General features: G+C 47.2%; 1 protein-coding gene across 2 annotated transcripts in view; it reads right to left on the minus strand.

Annotated features, from left to right (window-relative positions):
• The window catches only part of DAP3 (death associated protein 3), a 104109-nt gene that overhangs the window by 14461 nt on the left and 64242 nt on the right, over nt 1-25406 (minus strand). For both annotated transcript variants that reach the window (XM_078670711.1, XM_078670710.1), the window contains exons 4-7: nt 19210-19311; nt 18207-18315; nt 8529-8621; nt 54-184 (exon numbers count right to left, since the gene is read on the minus strand). In XM_078670711.1, coding sequence (XP_078526837.1) covers nt 54-184; nt 8529-8621; nt 18207-18315; nt 19210-19311 — 435 coding nt within the window. The remainder of the gene's footprint in view (nt 1-53; nt 185-8528; nt 8622-18206; nt 18316-19209; nt 19312-25406) is intronic.

A 25406-nucleotide genomic window follows, 5' to 3' on the forward strand; every position in this document is an offset into this window, starting at 1 on the left:
CAAGCGCTTGTGTCTCGACTGATCAACAAAAACCCCAAAAGGCTTCTGCTTACCCGGTTCAAAAAGCGCTCGTTAGTGATCTTGAAATTCTTCAGCCAGTTGGAGGCTTCCATGGGCTGATCAAAGCGGTCCTTGTGATAGGACGATGGCATGAGCTCTTTGCAATTCTTCACCAGAATATGACCTGCAATAATAGAACATACTCAATAAAACACCCCCATGCATGTATCTTCATTCTTCTGTGCATCATCATCCATGCCACAGGTCTTGAGAATTAAATCCAGGAGCCACACACATGCTAGATGCTTTCTGTGACCATGACTGCAACTGGGCCATAGATTTGATACGTCACTATGGGCAGCCAGGTACGTTTTTATGCTATATTCTATTTTAACAACTGGTATGAATTTTTGGAAATACACATCTATTTTTTAGTATGGAAAAAGCAAGGAGGCCTGTTTATAAATTGACAGGCCTCGTAGGAAGCGGGCTCTTCATAGGATATATCAAAATGGGATATATCGTACAAAGAGTCCAGGGGTTCACTTATGAGTGGACAGGGGCTTGCTCTAGAAATCCCAAGGTGCTCTTCTAGGGGGTAGTTTGGTCAATCGCCTTAGGATTATCAGAGGGGAGTGTATGTTATCTGCAAATACACACAATAGACAATAAATGATGCACACGACTCAAATAGGAGATCCACACCAATTCATAAAAAAATAACATGTATTGTTATATATGTTTAGACACCAGAACTAGTTGGATCAGGTAAGTACGTTTTTCAATAGAAATAATTTTGCATTCATTAAAAAAAAAAAAGAAATCGACAATTTGTACAATTTTCAGAAGCTGCAATGTTATCTTATGGGAGGAAGAACAAGTTGCTTTCAGATACAGTACAGTGACATATGGGACCAATCTCCAGGAGCAAAGGCGAGTGGTGGGCAAGGTCCAAGGCAGCACCAGCAAAACACCACCAGCGGCGCTACCGCGGCCGGGTGCAGGGGTACCAATGTTAATCGATGGGGATTGGTCTTCGCGTAAAGAAGCTGCAGGTTTTGACTGGGTGGCCAGTCGGGCTGAACCAAGAGGGTGGCTAAGGCCTCACGATGCTCATGGACGTAGGGACATCTTTGGTCCTCTCCTCTATGGCCCAGGAGCGACAGGTGCAGAAGTGTCTTTAGGCCCCAGGTTTGTCTTACCTGGAGCAGTCGCAGTAGAGGGGGCCTCCGTACAGAGGCTGCATGCGACGTTGGTGAGTCCACAAGAGGTGAAACCACAGCGGACACAGTCTCTGGAAGTCTGGGGGACCATGCTGGCACCGTTGACCCACTTCAACTCGAGTTTGGAGCGACAGGTGCAGTAGTGTCCTTAGGTGGTGGGTTTTCACAGTCTTGGAAGTCCTCTAATGTCTCTTTGGGAGCCTGCAGGGAAAAAGGTCAGCTGCTTCATGGGAGTTCTTGGTTCCTGGGTGAAGTGCTGGCAGGTCTCCAGGGCTTTGGTGACACAGCTGCTGCAGGACAAGTTGCCTTTTGGTGCAACTGTCAAAGTCAGCAGGCAGGCCGGCCGGCCGGCCGGCCGGCAGGGTTGGCACCAAGTCAAATGATGGGTCTTCATTTCTTGCTCTTTGTGACTCTTCATGTCCGTCTACTTCTTCTTTCGGGTGGGCAGGGTCTGAATTTCTGATGCCAGGGCTTCCCCTAAATACTACATTTAGGGGTGTTAGGTGAGTGTGGAGTAGTGGCCAATGGGCCACCTACCCCTGCGGTCACTATGCCCCCTATATGACCACTTTCTGTGGGAAATGGGCATGACCCTGTCCCAGAGTTCCTATACGTTTGCTATCTCAATGATGGCTAACTCTGAAAGTCATGTCCACTTCAGATTAGGCTACCTTAGGGGTGGTACTAGCCTGGGCATGCCTACCTGACTAGCTAATGTTTCCACCTGTCTAGGTGACAAAGGGTTCTGGACAAAGGGGGTTGGATTCCTCTCCTATGAGGGGAGCCAGATTCACATTTATTTATTTATTTATTTGGGCATTTGTTAAGCGCCTGGTTACGCCACTGGCGTGTCCCCGCGCTGTGATAAGCGAAGTAGCTGTCCCCCCTCCTCCCGCAAAAGGCTATCTGCTAAAAAGATGCGTCTTCAGTTTTTTTCTGAATAGGACTTCAGAAGGTTCAAGTCGCAGTTCCAGCGGGAGAGCATTCCAACGTTTGGGAGCAAGATATCTAAAAGACCTGCCCCCCATGCGTGCTCTTAATACTCTGGGGACTTTTAACAGCCCAGTCTGAGAAGACCGTAAACTGCGAGTGGGCTCGTAGTGGGTTATTAGGCTCTGGAGCGGTCTGGGCGCTTTGCCGCTCAAGATGCGATGACAGGTGGCTAGGGCCTTAAACTCCACTCTCCTCTCAATTGGAAGCCAATGGAGGGCCCGCAGAGCTGGTTTAGCGGAAGACCTCCTAGGGAGCCTAAGTACCAGTCACGCTGCCGCATTTTGAAGGACCTGTAAACGGCCCATGACCTTACCTGTGGCCCCTAGAAAAAGCAGGTTCCCGTAATCAAGTCGGGAGGTGACGAGGGCATGCACCAGCGTCTTTCGAGCAGGGATGGGAAGCAGATCTAGCACTTTCCTAAGGGCTCTCAGAACACTGAAGCATACCCCCGCCACCCGACCGACCTGTGGGCCGAAGGTAAGGTCCCTGTCTAGCCACACCCCAAGGTTCCTGGCTTCACGGCAGGGAACTGGGACTTCACCCAGGCAGGGCGGCCACCACGCCGATGACCAAGCAGACGGCCCACTCCCCACCACGAGCACCTCAGTCTTGCTGCCGTTCAGTTTTAAGCAGTTTGCGGACATCCAGGCCGCAAGATCTTGCATGCAGTTCCTGAAGATGTCCGCCGCAAGATCGGGCGCGCGCGATAGGGAGATGACCAGCTGCGTGTCATCGGCGTATGACACCAGACGGAGACCATATCCTTCCACGATGGCCGCCATGGGGGAGACGTAGAAATTAAATAGGGTTGGGCTCAGTGACGAGCCCTGAGGCACGCCCTGGCCCAACTCAATCTCCCTGGAGTAGCATTCCCCTAGCCTGACTTGAAAACGCCTGTCAGACAGGAAGGACGTGATCCAGCCAAGCGCAGCTCCTGTCACCCCTCCTCCGATCAGACACTGTAGCAGGATGGAATGAGCTACAGTGTCGAATGCTGCGCTTAGGTCTAAAAGGATCAATGCCATAGTTTGGCCCTCGTCCACACCCTGTCTTAGTGCTTCCACCGCCACGAGAAGAGCAGACTCCGTCGAATGACGGGGGCGGAAGCCAAATTGCGAGTCGTGGAGTAGCGAAGCCGTCTCCACGTGCTGCATAAGCTGGATATTGGCAATTTTTTCCGCCACCTTAGCCATATAGGGCTGGAGGGAGATGGGACGGAGGTTGTCTAGTTTTTCGAAACTGACGTTGGTCTTCTTCTGCAGAGGAAGTACCACTGCCTGCTTCCAGGCGTTCGGGACCACCTGGGACTCAAAGGAGGTGTCCAGTAGATGACGCACATAAGGCTCAAGTACTGGCAGGCTACCCTTTAACCGACTAGGAGTGGTCGGGTCTCTAGGGGAACCGGATTTTATTGATCCACAAACACGGAGGAGTTCCGCGGTGGGGGGGGGGGGGGGGGGGATGGGTAACAAACGTGGATAACCGTTGTTCTCCATTTGTTCTAGTGGGTTCCGAGTAAGTAGGGCCACTATCTGTCCTCTGGGGGAAGGAGTTATAGATATTGGTAACCTTAGTTGCAAAGGACTCAGCAATCCGGTTACAGCCCTCCGTAGTGCATAATTTCTTAGGCACCACGGCTGGTTTCCCTATTGCAATAGACTTATAAATAGAGAAAAGCTCCTTGGTGGACTGCTCTGCTTCCTCTATCTTATTGCAATAGTACAGTGATTTGGCCTTCCTGATCAAAGTGTGGTAAACGCGCCTGCAGTCAATGTATTCTGTTTTGGCCCGAGTTGAATAGGCAATCCTCCATTGCCTTTCCGCACGTTTACATGCTGCTTTAGCCGTACGCAGGTCTGCGTTATACCAAGGTGCCGATCTTTGCACTCGGCCCCCCAATTTCGCCATGCCCAATGGTGCCACTGAATTCAGGGCTTCCAGTATGCGTTGGTCAAAGTTAGCATTAATTTCCTCTACCCCATCGCCCCCAGGAGGGCCCTTCTCAAAGGCGGTGGCTTCTTTGAAGCTTCTCTGCAGTGGAATGCCAATCACCAGGTCATCCTGTGGGAAGGGGTGTGAACACCCTCTTCCTGAGCATGCTTTATTTCTGACCTCCCGAGAGCAAAGGCCCTCACCCCTGGGGGTGGGGGGGGGGTCAGAAACTTGTTTCGGACGGCAAGCTGGCAAGAACTAGTCAGTCACTATGTGGAAGGTCCAGACATCCCATATTGGCTCAGAGGGCTTAAATTAGTAATCCCAAATGCTCTCTTTTGTAGTAGTAGTGAAGGCGAGTAGTTTAGGCTTATCAGAGGGTGGTGTTAAGCATTTGTTGTACACAAAGTCAATAAATGAGACACCCCCTCAAGAAGAAACTCAAGACTAATTTAGAAAAATAACATGGATTTTTCTATTATTTTAGACACCAAGATCTCAACAATTAGGTATTTTTCGAATTATGAATTTTTACAGTCAAGCAAAAATGTCACACATGCACTTTTATGCGGTAATGCTTTCCTATGGAGAAAGAAAACATATACTGCATATAAGTATTTGCAATTGCATTTCCGGGGTCCTCTTTAGGACTCATGGTGCTGGGGGGGGGGGGGGCGGGGAGAGGAGGTCAAAAGATCCACCAGCAGTTCATGTTTACCTGCCCTGGAGTGTTCAGGTGCAGAGGTGCTGGACGGATTGGTAGCCTTGTTCGCTACACTATTAACAAAGTGGGCAGGGGGCACCTAGAAACCGGCTGCAGAGGGGGACTGGGGACAAGTCTGGGAGCTCCCAACGGGGCACTTAGTTTGTGAGGGTCTTGGGAGCAGGGGGGCACAATCGGTGATCTTGGACCCGGGCCGGGGAGCTTTGGTGCAGAGGGTTTTGGTCAGCTGTTCCTGCACAAAGGCACTCACAGCTCATGGTCAGACCTGCAGAGGGGGTCAAAACAGGACAGCAAGGCCAGTGTCAGTGATGGCCTTTCTGGTGCGCAAGTCTCACGTCGGTAGGTCGGTCTTGGCGGTGTTGGTGTCCGGCCTGAACACTAAATAAGCCTTGGTTGCTGCAAGGGGTACAGTACCCCAAGTATTGGTGCAGGGCATGTCCTGGGGTCTTCAAATGTGGTGAGGAGATGATCTGTCACTCTGGAGCATGGCGAATTCTTCCTGGATGGCTGCTGAGTCAGTGGACCCGGTGGTCAGCAGAACAGTGAACCAGATGTTGCGGTCGGTGCCTGCAGGTTGCAGGGAAGTGGCTCCTCCACTTCAAGGGAGATGCTGGCTGGTTGGCGAAGTGCTGGCAGCCCTCCGAGGCTTTTGGAGGAAGTACAGCTGCAGGATGAGTCTGGTTGTCGCAATTGTCGGAACAGGAGCAAGCAGGGTTTGGCGCCAAAGTCCACAGGCAGTCCAAAGTTCTCGCTTCTTCAGCTCTTCTTTGTCCTCCTTCTTTAGTCAGGTGAATCGGAGTTCCTCCTGTCAGGGGGCCACCTAAATACAAAATGGAAGGGCGTTAAGGGGAGTAAAGGGTTGTAGCTAATGGGCTACTTACCCTTGGGATCACTACACCCCCTATATGACCACCTCCTGTGGGGAGTGGGCATAACCCTGTCCCAGAGTTCCAAATTCCTCCAAAATCAAAATGGCGGAATCCTTCTTTCGTGAAGCAGATCAGACAGCCCACCTTAGGAGTGTAACTAGCGTAGTGGTGCAAAAACGCCTACTGCATAGGTAATTTCCCACCTGTCCTGGGGCCAAATGGGCCTTGGGGTCGAATATAAAGGGCGGCAGGGGCTTTGAAGTCCTAGGGTTGATATGCTAAATCATTAGCCATTCTGCTGGAGGAGGTGCGAAAACCTTCCTCCAGAGCGGGCATAGTTTCTGGCCTCAGAGAGCGTGGGCTCTCATCTGCAGGGGGTCAGAAACTAGTCTGGGGTGGCTGGATGGACAATACCAGTCGGCCACCACACTAAGAGGCTGGTAGGTTTTCAGAGGGTACTTCTAGATTCCCTCTGGGTGCATACCTTAATATATCCACTACCGGCATCAGTTTCGATTTATTAAGTCAGGGAGTTTGATGCCAAACACCATAGGTTTCAGTGAAGCCATCATGTAGATAGGGAACTCGTAATGACCAGTGCCCAATACATATACTTAAGATGGCTTACCCATTCACTTGTACTATCTAGCAGTTGAACTAGACAGCACAGGGGCATAGCTTCTCATGCAGATGTGTCCTTCACATGTAATATAATTAGGGTTCCCGGTTTTATGGTATTTATTTTATTGCTATTTTCGTCTGTATTTATCCATATTTATTTTTTGATAATTTTATCTGTATTTATCCATATTTATTTGGGAATTTGTGGAAACATTAAGCTGAAATTAGTATATTTCCACATTTATTTAACTGATAAGTATGCACTCTTGCTTGAATGTCTGCCAGGTTTCAGTGCTGTGAACACCCACAGAAGATAAATTAATGCACTTATATGAAAATATACAAGTTTCAGTATCAACCTTGTGCATATCTACTGCTGTTAAAGCCTCTACTAAAAGTCCTTTCTCTTTTAACCCCCTTATCTATTAATCCACACATCTATTGGTCTGGGAGCAATAGCAGACAGTATTTAGAATTACACAAAAAGCAACCCAATTTCCGTTTTTATCCACATTTAAAAATAAATACAGACAAGAAAATGAATGTTTTCTGTCTGTATTTATCTGTAAAAATCAGTAAAAACGGAAAACAGGGAGCCTTAAATATAACACACCCTGCCTTAGGGCTATAAGGCTTTCTGTAGGGGTGACTTACATATCTTGCATGCAGTGTCTGTAAACATGGCACCCAAGGTGTGTGCCATGTTGTATTTTCACATTTGTCTGCACCATTTCACGCAGCCTGCCAAGGCAGTTGACATGAGTTTGGTGGTGGGTCCCTTAGGGTGGCACAATACAAGTGGCAGTCATAAGGGATCCTCTTTAGTACCCGTGCCCTAAGTACCAGGGGTACTATTTACTATAGGGTGAGCAGGCGTCCCGTATTTGCCAGGACGGTCCCCGTTTTTCCACCAGCTGTCCTGGCGGGTTTCAGGAAATTTACCTCATGTCCCGGTTTTTAAAGAGGATTGACGGAAAAACTTCAGTGGGTGCTTTTTCATGTTTTATAAAGCAGGGATAGTTAGCAGTTGTTTCAAGAAAGCATTTAATTACCAAGCAAGTTACTAGGTTTAAAAATTGTATTACATGTATGTTCGCAGAGCCTGTTTTGTAATTATTTGCTGAGGAGCGCTGTCATTCTATGCGCTCGCTTGAAGTAAAATTGTTGTCCTTCTTCTATTTTTGTGAAATGTCTCAGTTTTGGGCTTTAAAATTCTGGTCACCCTAATTTACTTGGGACTTACAGAGGGGTTAAAGGTCTTGCCAACTGGGGAACAATTGCACAGTTACTTATTTTAAGGTAAAGAGCACTGGCACTGGGGATGTAGTTAGCAGGAACCCAGTGCACTTCAGTCAAAATTGCATCAAATACCAGGCAAAAATTGTGGGTGACCATGTCAAAAAGGGGCCCTTTCCTGCAGACAGGCAGGGAGAGAGGCTTTAATAGGCTACAATAATGAGGCAGTATTGTCTCCTGTCACCTACCATTTGATATAATGTGCTCTGTCTTTTCAATTCAACTGTCCGAAAACTGCTTACTTTTGTCAACTGTATATGCCTAAAGTGCATCAGAGTGCTCTGAAGAAGGCATTAGCAATAGATAAAATACCAATACAAATCAATCAATACAATGTGAAGGCATGAGACTTTAACATGAAATTCCTAATGAAAATAAAGCGCATATTTTCTCAAACTGCATGTTTATTCCTTTTTTATGTTAGTTTCTTGTTTTTTTTTAACTAAATGCCTACATTGTTGGAACTAAAAGCATTCCCTCTTTAAAGGTACCTTGCACCTGGCTCTTTTTATACTGAAAGTATAGGGATTGAAGATTCTTGTACCTTTATACAGCTACATACCAAAGAGAATATGCGGGCATCTCAGTGCTATTGCTGAAGTTTTCAGGTCTGTGTTCCAAGGCGCTAGAGTCCAGCTCTGAAGCTTGTTGAATGATTTCTGGCTGTTAGAGAATACTCAAAAGCCCAATTCTAAAGATACTGGCAAAGAAGTTATCTACAAACAGGGCTATGAGTATGTTATAAGTTTCACATTAAATGCTCAGTCAGGAAATAGTCCAATACATATGTGAAACTGGGAGCCGAGAAAGGAGCGGTGGTGATCACAGGTTCAGTTTCTGCTGGACAAAAAATAACAGATAAACTCTTACCGTCGGGAACTTGCAATAGCAGCCAGTCTTGCTGCCCACAATAATGAATCGTGTGGCACAAAGTGAGGGATTTCCCAGTGCCCCTCTGCCCATCTCGAAGCAAATGGTCAAGGAAATGCTTGTCACAGTGTAGAAATGCACAGCAAAGGAGAAACAATTGTACCCACTCTTCCTATATTCTAATGGATGGTTGTAAATGTGTGGCGCTGAACTTACGGGGGTCACATCCTTCCATTTTGATGATACTGAATTATATCCAATCAACACTGTCTTTTGCACTGCGACAACACACACAATTAACACCGTATCAGTCCTAACTTAGAGGGCAGAAGTTCAATGGGAATTGACACCAAACTGCACTTTCACTCTTTACGTTCTCCCCGGCGATCAGTGTTTGCATTAAGGAAGCTTGCACTTCTGAAGAAACAGAAGCTTTTGCTGCTGGATGAATGAAATGAAATAAAAATGTATAATAAAAAGCACTACTACCCTAAGGTATCTAGGCATGCAAGCTGGGCAGTACCAGGTTAAGTGCTGCTGAATGTGCTGCCTTGTCCTGCTAATGAAGGTCACAGGGCAGGGTTGCCCTCTTTATGCCAGGGTGGAGGAGACTTATAGTGCTGCTGCCCGTGCCAGTTTATTTTATTTTAAAGTTTTATAGCGCGCGAACCAGACCCGTGAGGGTATCAGAGTGCTTTACAGGTTTATGGGTGGTATACAAAGCGTTTGGAAGGGAGGGAACAATTGCTGCTGCTTGTGCCTATGTAGTGGAAGACTGCACTATTCCTGCCTGCGGTGTTGCAGCGGCATAGATATCAATGCTGCCACAGGCGTGGCGCCCTGGGGCCAATGAAAAGAAGTCCACTGTGTGAGAAAGTGCCATCTTTCTTGCATTGGTATTCCCCCACTTTTTTCTGACTATTGATGTGCTTTGACTGAGTGTGCCCTGGGCTCCTGCCAACCAGGTACCCAGGGCCTGTGTTCCTTCCCTAAACAAAACCCAATTTGCATCTCTGGCCACCTATCAGCCCCTAGTAAACGGTACCCTAGGTACCCAGGGCATGGTGACCAGAGAAGACCCCTAAGGGCTGCAGCACTTGTTGTGCCACCCTTAGGGGCCCTGTACCTGGGTACCCACACACTGCCTTTGGCAGGGTGAGTGCCTAGGTACAGAACTAAACAAAGAGTCGACATGGCACACATCCTGTATGCCATGCCCACAAACCCACTGCCCTAGCATACATCAGTCACCCCTCTAGCTGGGTGCCCTATGCCAGTGGTGTGGGCCCAGGTGCATGAGCCCTGTGCCCCTACAGTACCCAGGGCACTGTAAGTGCAGTGATGTCATTAAGAGTATATGGTGCTAGGAGGTTGTCATTACGAACTCCACAGTACCATAATGGCTTCACTGAAGACTGACAAGTTTGGTACCAAACTTCTCAGCACATTAAACCCGCACTGATGCCAGTGTGAGATTTAATGTAAAATGCACCAGAGGGGATCCCAACAACACGGGAAACAAAAACTGGAATGATAATAATCCTACATAAGTATGTTGTAAAAGGGTGTGTGCCCAATATTATTCAGCCACCCCATTGATTTTGACAAAAGAAATCCTAGAATTGGTCCGTTTCATGTAGCTTAAGGGGATAATGTATTCATCACGCATCAATTTGAATCAAACAACTATTACGTGCAATGCTATAAACATATAGAAATCTACATATCTTCATAAGTCCGGAACGTATATCCGGTACAGGATATATAACCCACATGCAACATCACTGAGAGATGTATAATGTGACTCCCGTTCATGTACTCACCGAGTTTATTATGGATGTAAACTTGACATGGCGTCCTAGGATTTCTCTTGTGTTGGCGTGTTTCCCGTGTTGTTGGGATCCCCTCCACACATGTTGATTCAATTGGAATTCCATGTGATCAGTTATTTGGTACTTTGACCGAACTACGGTTTGACCAATAGCAGGACTGGTAGCAACATATGTCCTGAAGAAGACCGGGGTGACCTTCTTGGCGTAGTAAGTCGGTCGAAACATGTTGACACTAGCGGTATTAGGAGGGTTGTTTTGAGAACTTTATTTTCTCTTGGAAACACTACCCATCCTTTTTTCTCCTTTTAATCCTGGTTGTGGAACCTATTAGGAATATGCTACTTACCAGTATGCATCTGTTCTTGGCATGTAGGGCTGCTGACATTTATATCTATGCATAGATCGCCGCCTAGTGTTGGGTCCGGATGATTGCACATTGTTGTCCTGGAAGAGTCTTCGAAGTATCACGAGATAGGTGGCTCCTCCCCTGGACTACAGTGCGCATGGGCATCCCCTCCATGCTCAGATTGTTTTTCGCCATTGTGGCAGAGATGGAGTGTGATAAAGTAAGTGATGACCATGCATGAGAATAAGTGAATAAATTCTGAGTGCTACAGCAGCGACAGGCACCGGGGAGGAGGGCGGGCGATATAAATGTCAGCAGCCCTACATGCCAAGAACAGATGCATACTGGTAAGTAGCATATTCCGTTCGAGGCATGTGGGCTGCTGAATTTATATCTATGCATAGAATAAATAGTAGTACCCTCCTTAGCGGCGGTTGCCCGTGCCAGCTGCAGCAGTCTGAAAGAGAGTTTTGAGAACAGCCTGACCTACAGCAGCTTGCTGTTTTGAGTGCACATCCACGCAGTAGTGTTTGGTGAATGTGTGTATGGTGGTCCATGTGGCTGCTCTACATATGTCCTCTAGAGGAATGTTTCCTAGGAAAGCCATGGATGCCCCCAACTTGCGCGTGGAATGCGCTCTTGGGGGAATTGTTAATGTGCGTTTAGCCTTTAGATAACAGATTTGGATGCACTTAACAATCCATCTGGCTATACCTGATTTAGAGATTGGGTTGCCCTTGTGTTGTGGAGAGAAGGCAACGAACAGTTGTTTAGTTTTCCTGAAATCTTTAGTCCTGTCGATGTAATACAGCAGAGCTCGTTTAACATCTAGTGTGTGTAGTGCTCTGTCAGCTACTGAATCAGGATTTGGGAAGAATACAGGTAGTTCAATAGTCTGGTTAATGTGGAACTGTGACACTACCTTGGGCATAAATTTCGGGTTGGTGCGCAGCACAACCCTATTAGCATGAATTTGGATGAAAGGTTCCTGAATAGTAAGGGCTTGCAGCTCGCTAACGCGGCGCAGCGACGTAATTGCCACCAGAAAAGCCACCTTCCACGTGAGAAATTGAATCTCACAAGAGTGAAGAGGTTCAAATGGTGGGCCCATGAGCCTGGTGAGGACTATGTTGAGGTTCCAGACAGGCGAAGGCGGGTGTCTTGGAGGAATGACCCTTTTCAGTCCCTCCATGAAAGCTTTAATGGCTGGCACTCTGAAAAGGGACAGATGCTGTCTATTTTGAAGATAAGCCGCCATTGCAGCTAAATGTATCCTGATGGAACTATACGCTAGATTACACTTGTATAGGTGCAGCAAGTAACTTATGATGTTCTGTGTGGAAGCATCAAGTGGATTTATGTTATGATTGGAGCAATAGATAACAAAACGCTTCCATTTTGCCGCGTAGCAGGCCCTGGTGGTAGGTCGTCTAGCCTCCTTTATGATGTCCATGCAGTCAGGAGGCAGGTTCAGGTAGCCAAACTCTATGACCTCAGGAGCCATATTTCAAGGCTCAACTGCTGCGGATCTGGGTGCTGAATGTCGCCATGGCTTTGCGTGAGGAGACTGGGAGTGAGACGAAGGCGTTGGTGTGGAACCACGGAAAGTTCTAAGAATGTGGTGTACCGCGCCTGCCTTGCCCACGTTGGAGCAACCAGGATGAGCGTCATGGAGTGTTGTCTCAGTTTGCGTGCCACCGCGGTATCAGTGGTGCTGGAGGAAAGGCGTACGCAAATCTGTTCGACCAGTTCATCCATATCGCATTGCCCTGAGACTGCGGGTGTGGGAACCTGGCGGCGAAGGTGCGACATTTTGCGTTTTCGTGAGTGGCGAATAGGTCGATCTCTGGATGACCCCACTGCTGGAAATATGGTTGGAGCACTGAGGGATGTGTCTCCCACTCGTGCATCTGATGGCTGTGTCTGCTGAGCAGGTCCGCTATCTGGTTGTCCCTGCCTGGGAGGTGTTCAGCCATGAGAAACATGTTCCTCTGAATGGCCCACTTCCACATGCACTGTGCTAGGTGTGACAATTGTGGAGAGTGTCCCCCCCCCTGTTTCTGGATGTAATACATCGCAGTCATGTTGTCCGTCCGGATCAGCACGACTTTGTTGCAGAGATGCAACTTGAACGCCTTCATTGCCATGAAGATTGCCATCAGTTCCAGTAGGTTGATGTGCATCTTCTGCTGTTGCGATGACCATAGTCCCTGCACTGTATAATGGAGGACATGCGCTCCCCAGCCCTGGAGAGATGCGTCCGTTGTCAGCACTATCTGTGGTACAGGCTCTTGGAACGGTCGGCCCCTGCAAAGGTTTTGTGTGTTCCACCAATGCAGAGAGTTGTATGCACGACCGGTAACCAACACTAGGTCTTTCAGTTGCCCTTGAGCCTGGTTCCACTGGCGTGCCAAGCATTCCTGAAGCGGACGCATGTGTAGCCTCGCGTGCGGGACTACAAAGATGCAGGAGGCCATCATGCCTATCAGTTGCATGAACACCTGCGCTGGGAGTGAGTGTTGTGGCTTGAATTTTTGAATCAGCACGTGCATGCTGTTGACCCTCGCTGAGTTTGGCTGCGCCGTGGCAGCGAGCGTGTTTATTTCCGCGCCTAGGTACTGTTGTACTTGTGCGGGCTAAAGGTGGGACTTTTGGTAATTGAGCGAAAAACCTAGACTGTGCAGGAGGTGGATTGTGCGTGACATGTGGTTGGCACACTGTTGGGCCGACTTTGCTTGCACCAGCCAGTCGTCTAGACATGGATGTGTTGTCTCCGAAGATGCGCGGCCACAGTCGCCAAGCACTTTGTGAACACCCTGGGGGCTGTAGTGACCCCGAAAGGCAAGACCTTGAACTGGTAATGCTGGTTGTTGATGGTGAACCTGAGGTATTTCCTGTGACTGGGGTGAATGGGAATGTGGAAGTATGCATCCTTCAGATCTAGGGTTGCTAGGAAATCTCCTTGACTGAGCAACGGGAGAACCTGCTGTAATGTTAGCATGTGAAAGTGTTCTGATAGGATGTATATGTTTAGAGGCCTCAGGTCGAGAATGGGCTTGAGAGACCCGTCCTTTTTGGGGACTAAGAAGTACAGTGAATACACCCCTTGTCCATGTTGTTCCAAAGGCACGAGTTCTATGGCCCCTTTTTGCAGCATGGACAAGACTTCCTGCTGCAATAAGAGCATGTGCTCGGCGGACATAGGACGGTGCCTTGGAGAAATGTTGGGTGGAGCGGAGGTTAGTTCTAGACAGTAACCGTGTTGTATAAGTTGTCTCACCCACCTGTCCGTGGTAATGGTTTCCCAGACTGGCAGGAACTGTTGGAGTCTCCCCCCGACGGGTGTTACATGGTCGGGGGGCAGTGACGAGGCGTCACTGCTTGTTAGCGGCAGAGGATCTGGCATTATTATTTCCACGTCCTCTGCCCTTGGTGCTGTTTCCACGATATCCACCCCTATTGTTCTTGTTATAGGTGGTTTGGGTGCCACTTTTGGTGTACTGTGCTTGTTGTGACGCTTGTCCTCTAGAAGCTCCCCTGTTACCAGAGCGACGAAAAGAACCGCCCCTGAACTGCTGAGACTGCAGAGCTACCATGGATTTCGCAGTTTCAGTGTCCTTCTTAATCTTCTCAAGAGTGGTGTCTACCTCTGGACCGAACAGGAAGTCAGGGTTTACCGGCTGATTGAGTAGGGTAGTCTGAATTTCAGCCTTAAAGCCAGAGATACGGAGCATAACGCTCGTGTTTATGGCTCTTGCTGCCGTGTCGGCTCCATCTAACGCGCACTTAATGGACGCGTTGGAGATCAACTTCCCCTCCTGTATAAGCATTTCTGCCCCTTCCTTATAAGTATCAGGCAGGTGTTGCATGAGCTGCTCTAAAGTGTCATAGTGTGCCCTGTCATATCTTGCTAACAGGGCTTGGGTATTGGAGATCCTCCAAATATTAGCAGCTTGAGCTGCCACACGTTTCCCAGAGGCTTCTAAGATCTTTGATTCTTTGTCCGGAGGAGGAGCATCACCAGTTGTCTGAGAGCTTGCTTTTTTGCGAGCATTAGCCACCACTAAGGAGTCCAGCGGGAGTTGGCCCTTGATGTAGGTAGGGTCCACGGGCGCAGGCCGGTACTTTTTTCCAATTCTGGGGTTCACCACCCTTGCTTTAGTGGGCTCTTTAAAAATGTCACAGGCATGTTTGAGCACACCTTTGAGCATAGGCAGAGTTTTCATAGACCTCTCTGATGTGGAGAATGTATCAAAAAGAAAGTCCTCCTCCACGGGGTCAGCGTGCATATCCACGTCATGGTTAAGTGCCGCCCTCTCAAGTAGTGCGCTGAAAGCAGCAGTATCTTCAGTAGGCGAAGTCTTTACAGCAAATGAAAGAGTATCAGGAGTGGCATGAGGGTCAGGGTCCACAGAATCAGCCCAGGGCTGGGACTCATCTGGATCAGCATCCATGGTATAATTGAACTGGTCCTCATTGTCTCCCCCCTCCATATCCTCAGTGGCATATGTGGGAGAGTAGGTATAGCCCTGATCATATGATGGTGTGGGCTCAAAAAGAACAGGGGAGGTAGAAGAGTCCCTCTTTTTCTTCAGAGGTATTCTATAATGTTCCATAGGCGCTTCAGGCCTGACTTTACGCTGGTAAACAGTGAGTCGACCTGATTCGGAGTAGATGTAGAGTTTTGATTGGTTGTCGTGGGACGGTGGCTGGAATACAACGTCTTCCGACCGAGGCTGAGTGGCTGCGGCACCCGACGTCGACTTGGCAGAGTCGGTAGTCAGAGTATGTTGAACAGTTTTAGGCCGCGCCGTCGGGCGTAGTACGAACTTTATCGGCGCCGTGAGCATCGGCGACGGACTGACGGTTTTCGACGGAGGCGGTTTCTTCGACTCGACTGACTTCGACGGTTCAGCGCGTTTGAGGCCTTGCATCGATTTGAGCCGTTGTTGCTTTGCAGGAACGCCTTCGTGCTGCGACGCGGCAGGGTGTTTCGATCCGACTTTAGGCTTCGGGTCGAAGGCCTTGACCAACATCGGCTCCTTCAACTTTGGATCGATGGACCGCTGGGCCTCGAGTCCCTTGGAAGACCCGCCATCTTTGGAGCCGGAAGTCGACGTCGACGGGAGCGTGACGCGCTTCACAGCAGACACAGGCGTAGTCGATCGATCTTCGGCTCAACGCCCCCTTTCGACCCCGAGGGGTCGAGCGCATGCTTTGACTTGGAAGGTTCCGAAGTCTTCGAGCCGATGGTTGTTTTAACCAGTTTCAGGTTTCGGTTTGGCTTCCTTTTGTTTCACTTTCGATATCTCCACCGAGTGGGGCCTATCGACCGATGGCTCTTTGGAAATGTTCTTAGTCGGGCCCGGAAGCGGGACTAGAGAACGGTGTTGAAGATCTTGGCTAAGGCCTTCCGGCGATGCCTCGACCTGAGCCGTGGAAGAGTCTTTATGGGCCCCCGCAACTGCGGTTGGGCTTAGCTCTTCACCTGAGTCGTCGTCGTCGACGGCTCCGGTAGGTTGTACGTCGTCCCCTACCTCGACGATGTCTTCATCATGGACGTAGAGTTCTTCCTCGTCCTCGTTGTTGGTGGTCGGGCTCCGAAGCGGGATCAGAGTGCTCCGGATCCTCTGCATGAACAGTGTCTTCGTCGTCGCCACCAAAGATGTTTTCTGGGTCCGCGGCCGATTCCCGCGCCGACTGTCGTGCAGCGCGCCGAAGACGGAGAGTTTTCTTGGATCTGAATTTCGAACAGGCCATGCAGCTGGCCTCGTCGTGGTCCGGTGAGAGACATTTGTTGCACACCGGGTGTACGTCGATGTGGGGATATTTCGAGTTGCAGACGGGGCAGCGCTTGAACGGGCTCCGTTCCATCGTCCATGGGCCTGTGGCGCCGAGAGTCAAAAGTCTTCCGACGTCGAGTTCAAAGAACTGGAAGGTAAAAGGAACCGAACGAAAGACAATACCGACGCCCCTAAGGTCTTTTGGCCTCGAAAAAAGCAACTATTACAAGTTCCGAACGTGAGTCAAGAAGTACATCCGAACCCAATGGCGGAAAAAACAATCTGAGCATGGAGGGGATGCCCATGCGCACTGTTGTCCAGGGGAGGAGCCACCTATCTTGTGATACTTCGAAGACTCTTCCAGGACAACAATGTGCAATCATCCGGACCCAACACTAGGCGGCGATCTATGCATAGATATAAATTCAGCAGCCCACATGCCTCGAACAAAGTTTTGTTTGGTATCCCCAAACCAGTTTTAAACACTTCCCTATTAACTGCACGTGTTGTACACCAGTTCTAGTCACAGAGTGACATTCACTGATCACTTTTTGTTGAGTATATATGTTGTTTGGTTTTGTATTGTGTCCTTTGGTCTTTTATGTTTAACCCCTCCCTTATGCTCCGTCCAGAGTGTGGCTACACCTGGGCGTATTGTAAGCAGACCCAATGATGAAGCATGTCACACACTTCGGTGTGTGAGTGAGGGCAGTATTTTCAAAACAGTTACATTTGTTCTGTTTTGTTGCGTATTATGTGGTTCCTTTGAGTCTCTCCACCCCTTTATGTGTGTATGGTTCTAAAAATAAAACACCTATTTCTGTGGATATAAAAACATTTGGCCTGGAGTTCAGTCTCTGAGTGTGTGAAACCTTTTGCTGACTGAGTGTGTACAACAAATGCTTTACCCTGTCCTCTGGTACTGCCTTACTGCTCGACCAAGCTACCACTTTGGAGAGTAAGGTCAGTTCTGACTTTAACCTCCGTTATACCTCTGGGGTTGGTGGACTCTATACACACACTGTACTTCATTCTAGTCCAGTATATATAGAGCCACTTTCTCACACACTGCACCAAAATTGTGCCTATCTTTTACTACCCAACTAAGGGCCATTTTCCTTGCTTACAACAAGGACCATTTCACCCTTGCTATGTCACTATACTGTAGCGCCCCTTGTTTGAGGGAAGGTCAACCTGATGCATCCGATAGACCAGTTCAATGTATCTGAGTGAATTTCTCTTAAATTGTGCTCAATATTCTAAATAGATACTATTTGAATGGCAGACATATCTACTGCACAACATTCATATGACTAAGAAGAAAATTGATGTCCAAATGTTACCTACAGCAGAGAGAAGGGGTTGAGGTGGCCAATGAAGGTGTATGGTGGCTGTGTGTATGCATGTGGTTTCCATAATGCGTGGCAGGGAGTCCCTTCCGCTTGGTGCTATGTATACTGGATGCTAGACGTCCCATTGGTCCAACACCCACTGCAGTAATGAATGGTCTTTGATTATATCTTGTTCTTAAAAATGTTAAATTACTGGCACACGCCTACACAAGATCCTGGCCACTCAAAGGGCTACCAGCTATCTCAATGATCCACCAGCTTGCAGAAAATACTAACAAACATACTTAGAGTTTCAAAGGTTCCTTCCATTCACCTGGGCAAGTGCCTGGCAGATCCTGGAAAAGGTAGAATTGCGTGAAGGATACAAATAACGTAGCGGACAGCTGGGTGGGAGAAATCTGTGTTTTTGATGCAGCTGATGATTTCAAGAGCGGGTCTCCGCACCATAAGGCATGCTTCGCTGAAGGTTTTTGCCTGGAGAAATACAGAAGGGGATAGTAAAATATTGGGTCTGGGCTTCACTAATGGCTTTTAGCAATCCATACAGATCCAATGACTCTCTATGTAAACTCTTGACTGCGAAAGGTCCTTCAGTAGAAAGACTCCAAAGCACGGACACTAAACAACTACTGGTTCTGCAGAGTGGGCCTGGCTCATACTACTACCCATCCCATAAAGGACCTGCCAGCTGATTTTTTACACCGCAACCCATCCACTATTGGCACAGTGATTTGATTATTTTTTTTTGTCATAGTTGTTTTTTCTAATACTTAAGAAATTTCTAAGCTGACTAATCTAAAACATGCATGTTTTGATTACACTCTGTCTACTTGCATACAAAATGTGCGTACTCAGATCTTATCAGATAAACCTTTGGACAGTTTGTTGCAGCTATTGATGAATAATCTATTTAGAGTTCCAGGCTTAATTGATCAAGGATTGGTTCTCGTTAGTAATGTCTTGCCAATCACAGGATACTCTATTTTGTTATTGCGAAAGACCTAAATAGCGTCCCTGCCCTTTGAAAGTGCTAAGGCTTGTCAGGGTACCACGGAGGCTAAGCCCTTCCAAAGCTGTGCAACAGGTTGAGACCTGCAATATAGGAGCTGCGCCATGGGATTTCAAACTGTGTAAAAACAGAAGTTCCTTTTTGCACAATGGACTAACCCAATGTACTCCTCATGATTTCACCTAAGTCTGTTTGCAGACTTTTACATTGAGCCTAAACTCACCAAAATATCACAAGACCGAAAGATCTTCACAGGAAAAACCCTGTAGGCCGCCACTAGCAGCCTCCCTTCGACCAACCCCTTTTCCGCCAGTGGAGAAAAACCAAAAGCACCACCCATCTCACATGACACTAAGCACCTGCTTCTGGAAGCGTCTTGGAAGTCCATTGGGAAACAGTCTTTTTATGTCCTCGGCTGGGATGCTGTAGTGCTGTCCTCTGTGCTCCTCTCCATGCTGAGCCTGCGGTTAAAAATAAAACACTCAAAAGTGATTTAAGACCCTGAAACTAAAAAAGTGGATTTGAGAAGGGGCTTGTCATCGCGAACAAATGTGATACACGCTATTGCAGTCCCTCATCCTAGAAACATTTTCAGGGTGCTTAATACAATGGGTAAAGTCATAGTAATGCAAGCCGCAAGCCCTCCAGTGCATACAAAGAAGATTAGGACCTAAGGATTTTTGTGAACTCATGTTGTATTTTCCAAAAAGATGAAACGGTTTAGAGGAAAAATGTTGTATTGCTTCCACAATCCAATTGTGTATTCACATTTGTGAGTATTCGTAATGTGAGTACTTCTAAAGCAAGTACATTTCAAGCTTACACTGTATGAGGTTTCGCAGTTCAATCTTAACTTGCGAGATCTGGTTTCTGGTAGCCTATGCAAATCTAACACAATGACACCTGTAAGCACAGATACTAAACATCACCTTTCTTTACTTAACCCACTGGTGCCCACATTTTCTTCCACATTCACCAGATTTTGTGGCTCCTATCCATTCTCTGTTTCCCTTCTTCTACATCCAAAGTGTCAGCTTAATGATTTCTTTTGTGTTTACAAGCATTTATCACACCTAGACCAATTAACCCTGCATCTGACCTCTATGCTTACCCCTCCATTTTCACTTCTTTATGATCTGCTGCTACTGTTATTGCTCGCTGTAATATTATGTTAATATATATATATATATATATAATATATAAAACTACTTATACGTTTACATTACAAGGATATACTTTATAAAATAAACTATTTGCAGGAAACACAACTGGCTATTCCTATTGCATTAAAAGTTCTCACATTGTGATTTTCTAAGACCCAGAGGGAATCTAGCCTTGGGTTTTCTGAATTCAACCATCTACTAACATGGCTGCATTCACAGATGCCTACATTTCCCTAACTGCATTATTGTACGCCAGGTAGCTCATTCTTGGCCTCCAGGTTTTTGTGTCTATTGAAATTCCTGCCATTGAGGTTTTTTTGTCATTTAAATTTGCTTAATTTGCAGAGGGACAAGCACACAGACAGAGTGTGTTAAAATCTTCATTCCAGAACATGCCATCTTTTAATGATCAATGAAGCTGTTCATCCTTTCAACATCACCGCTACCTTCCAGATGAAGACAGACTCACGTGCTTAATCCACGAAGGAGTAGATCAGCTCAGGAAGAGTTGTGGAAATCCTGTAGCCTGACCCCCAGAACTTTAGTGTTTGGGTCCTGGAACAGCAAGCCATCACATGTATTTGTTCAAATGGAAAACTAAGCCAGACCAAACTTCCTTCAGCACAAACACTTTGGCTGATAGTCTACACTCCCACAGTATGGTTGCTGGAAACAGGACGTTCTGTCACTAAGAAAATATTTGTATCTGTGTGTATAAGTTGTGCAAAATTGTGTACACAATTCATTAATTCTCATCTTTGGTATAAGGGGAGAGCTCAAAGAAATGCAGTAAGCTGTATGCTCAGTTTGCAGTTGTGCAAGTCATTCCATTGTTAAAATATGTAAAGGTTTACAAAAGGAGTGCTCCTTGATTATACTTGGCAAAATTGTTTTGGTAAACTCTTGTGCAACTTTATATTCAAGTTTCCTGATACACCATTTAAGAAAATATATTTAATAAAAACACGAATAGATTTCGAGAATCAGTATAAAACCACTGTGGGCAACATTAAAATAAATTAGGAACCTCATTCTTAAAGAAAGTCACAAACATGGACCTGCAGCATGCCTTCGACCTGCATCGGTGCAGATTTACTACTTTCAGGAACTCACAAGAGTTAGCAGATTATACCTGGAAACTGTACTCCTAGCAAACATTTGTGAATTCCATTTTCGTATGAGCAAATCTACATGCATAAATCTGTTCCTGTGAAAATCCAATGGGTGACTACAAATTCACTTGTTAATTCTCTAGGGAAAAAAACATGTTCACTCACTGAGAAACACGTTTTGCCTACACCCTCACCTTTTTAGGTCGCGGACTCCGTCGCACTGCGAAAGCAGTGGGGGCGGAGCTCCAAAGATTTAATGTTTTTTAATAAGGGGCTTGAACCCGCCCCTCTTCTCCATTGGCTGGCTTCCTAAACAGAGGCCAGCTATTGGAGGAGAGGGGCTTCACTCGGTTCAAGCCCCGTCTTTTTCGGATTCGGGGGCGTTTTTTTAAGCTTCTTTCTATTTACTTTCTCTCCTCTTTCGATTGGCTGGAATTTTACCTTCTAGCCAATGGGAAGAGGAGAGAAAGTAAACCACGCCCCCGAATCTGAAAAAGACTATGCTTTCTCCGAGGCATTTCGGCCTCGCCTCGGAGAAACTTGGTCGTGTGTCTTCTGGCTCTGCAGGCGATTTGTTATTGCTATGCTCTGGCTTTATTTTGAAGCGCTCTGATGCCTCTGGGTCATGTCCGTGCTATATAAAACTTAACAGCACAAAAATAAAATTAATAAAAACGCCTCTTTACCCTTCTACCACACACAGGAAAACGCTGATGCAGAATTCCCTGCAACGCACGCACCTACCTCATACTCCAGCCTTAAGCGTCGGTGTTATAGGAACTGGTCACTATCATTTGCGGGGCGCTAGGGGCTGTCTCTTCTGGGAGGCTTGAGTTGAACAATTCCGGCGTGACTGAGGCGGCTGTTCTCGAGGCCGTCCTTTCTCTAACCAAGCACCATAAAGTACGCCCTTTTCTTTATTACTCTAACGTTTGTGTGGCCGTTGTATAAAATGAAGTTATCTATTTATTCCGTATCGATTCATGAATACGCGTGTACATAATGTCCGCGTCCCCCAAATTCCGTAGGCCAGCACTGCACCTCGATAGCAGTCAGTTCTGAATATTTGTATGGGTGCCGCCGCCATTAGTTTCATCATCTGCGTTTCTCAAGCTGTTATAATCAGCTGCTTCTGACCCGGAGAGGTTTTAATGGAGATGTCCCTTAGCAACACAGCAGACTTATCAGTGTCTCCTGGCAGCAGCCACTAGAAGCATTTCAGTGCGCCTAATGGCTCTCGCGTTGTTTGTTTGACCTTTAGTTAGATATACGGGGCATCTGCATCGCCGTATAAGTGAGCGCAGGGGGGGGGGGTCAGTCTGGGGTTCTTGGCCGGCCACTTCAGGCGAAGCAGCCACTCGGAGGCGTACAGAAGCAGTCAGTGTTCGAGTCCGCCTCTGACCCCAGCCGGACATCGCACTGACTATTAACAGGGAGGCCACTCTGAGTCGCTTGTTTTCTCAATCCCCGCCTCAGTGCATCACTCGTAGTGCGAACCATGACAGGCTTAGAAGGCTTATGGCTGGAACGGCGCGCTAACACCACACGACAAGAGATTGGCATAGGTGCCAAGGACAAGGGTGCCCAGGGCTCTGATGCGCGCCCCCGATCGGCTAGTAAAAAAGTAGGTGTAAGGAGGTTCAGTAGACCCCTCACCTGCTGCACCAATGATGGCTAAGCTCGAGTCAAAACGAAAGCTATGCCGCAGCTGGCTATAATCGGGAAACACTGCTCAGCAGCAGTTCTCAGTTTTATTTAAATCGTCTCTCACGGTGGAAAAGGACGCATTTAGTTGAGAAATAGTAACACTATTTCCTTCCCATCCCAATACAGCAACAATTGACACAGGGATCGGTGTTTCAAGTAGTTAAATTATTATTTTCGTCTGAAAGGTTCCGGCAGGTCAAAGCTACCAACGTTTGAAGGGGTGCGAGCGGGAGAGGCCCGGAAAACGGGGCAAATCATATAAGATCTGGCGCAACACATACCATTTCTACATGTTATCCCTACTTTCATGTTCACATGCAGATGGTTTGAAAAAGGAATACTGGTTCTGGTGATTATTTGGTTAAAAAGTATTCTGTGAGAATTGAGGGCATTCCTCTTTCCACTCATACAATCAATTCACATCCTTCTGGTATGCTTCCTGTCCTCTTTTTACCCGCTTTCCGTACCCTCGTCCCTCATCCTTTCCTCCTCTCTCTTGTAACAGGGATCACCCCGACCAGTGCTTAATCTGTATAAGAGTAAGTGCTGCGGCCCAAAGATTTCCTCAGAAGCCGACTGCCATCCCACTGAATGTCGGGGTGCCACATATAAAAACTGTGTTGCATTGATTCCACCCCCTGTCTCTTTAATTTGCCACCAGACACTTCTTGCCCCTTTTATCTCACTCATGCTTTCTTACTCTTACACTGGTTTTCCTTCTTTTTCTTCCTCCTCTTTTCCACTTCTGCGTTTTTTGCTCTCTTGCTCTGGGTCAAAGTCTGATGTGGAAAATAAGTGCCAGTCACCTTAAGTGTGTGCCGGTGGACCCCACGTACAACCACAGGGTCAAATTAAGTACTGACCTCTACCATCTTCTGCCACCCTACATACCTCTTCTTTTGCCCCATCCGTTTATGTCCTCTACTTTTATGTCATGTCATCCCTTCTTATATTTTTTAGGCCAAGCCTAACGGACTTGTGAAAGCTTACGGGGGTTTACCAAGAATTTACAGGGGCTCACAGACTGACCTTGCTTGCTATTGGTTGGCTTTATTGTCACTCTCATTTACTCACTTCTTCCATAGCTTTCCTTGTCCCAGCTTGTCCATCTTATTTTTGTCCCTCCTCTGAAATATAGCCTCTTTACCTTCTCTATGACGGGCTGGCTTCTGCCCTTCCTCTGCTCACTACTAGGGACCTTTTGTTTTCTTTGTGTTTTAGCACTCCATGGTAGTGCATATATTTTCCAGCTGTTTCTCTCGCGTGCTTCTCTTCCCCTCAGTACCCATTCATTGCTCCCACTCCGTGCCCCCTCTGTAGTCCATGTTGCACGCTCTTGCTTCCTGCTTGCTCTGTGTTGTTCTCTCCCTTGTGTGCTTCTTTTTCCCCCTCTCCCCCCGCCGGCTTTTAGTTTTAATACATTTCCCACCTCCCACTCTTCGCCGCCCCCCCTAAAACTTTTTCCATTATTTATTTATTTTCGGTAGAGTGATCACACTTTGTAACTGAACCACGTCTCCAAAGACCGAAATCTACGAAATGGCAAACTGCTGTAGCTTCTAAGAGGCATACATAGAACAGGCACAATGGACAGACAAAAAGGATTCCTGTTTTTTTAGTCAATGGCAACCCACAGCTACAAATCTCATACTCTCTCTAGAAAAGCAACCCTTGCACTCACTACTCTGAAGAGACTCAAACATCTTACATCGTAGACCCATCCACAGTCTTCGATACATTACTGCTTAGTCAGTTGATGCTGATCTGGGCTCACGTTGCCCAAAAAGACCCACACTGACTCGACATATAAGAACGCAGTTTAACAGGAAAGACTGTGGAGACGATAAGCCCCTTTGTCACCAACTGTTGCTTGACACACAGGAGGTCTGTTTGCCTGGACAATGTAGCAGGATGCAGGTCATGGAAAAACAGCAGCTGATTTTCCCCTTCGACACCTTCTAGTGGATGGCCTGAAAAATGTGCTTCTTCCACTCCTCTGAGAGAGAGAGAGAGAGAGATTACCAGCCCCTTATCTACCTACCCTTCGTCCCATAGTCTTCTTCCTGGTAGACTGTCTATAGGATTTCGTCACCATTATGTCCTTCTCTGTAACTTGTATGGTCAAGAAGTCAGTCAAAACCATCAGTTTACACCTTCGGACCCCGAGCACACAGAGCTGAGATCCATTCTGCAAAGTGTCAAGCATTTCTGTTTTTCCTAGCTCTCAATGTAGATTCTTTTTAAGGTTACACATCCTGCATTTTACAGACCTGTGACTTTCCCCTCCAGTGCACCCACTGCAGCCTCAGTTGAACTCAACATGTCCTTCAGCCTATTGTACTTTAATGATAGTATGCTCCAATTGTTCCCCCACAAGTTTTACAGCTGAAAACACCGCAGTGAATTTTCCACCAAATTCTGTGTGAAAAGTGGTTAAGGATTACAAGGAAGTCAGCTCTCCCCCGGTCAGTGCCGTTGCCATTGGTTCTTCCTGCCACCTCTTTGGTCCGGGTCCTCATGGTAGAAAAAAAATCTTATTTTCCATTTTCCCACCGTGCCATGTTGAAATGCAGC

This window comes from Lissotriton helveticus, chromosome 12 (assembly GCF_964261635.1).
Source record: "Lissotriton helveticus chromosome 12, aLisHel1.1, whole genome shotgun sequence".
Taxonomy (NCBI): domain Eukaryota; kingdom Metazoa; phylum Chordata; class Amphibia; order Caudata; family Salamandridae; genus Lissotriton; species Lissotriton helveticus.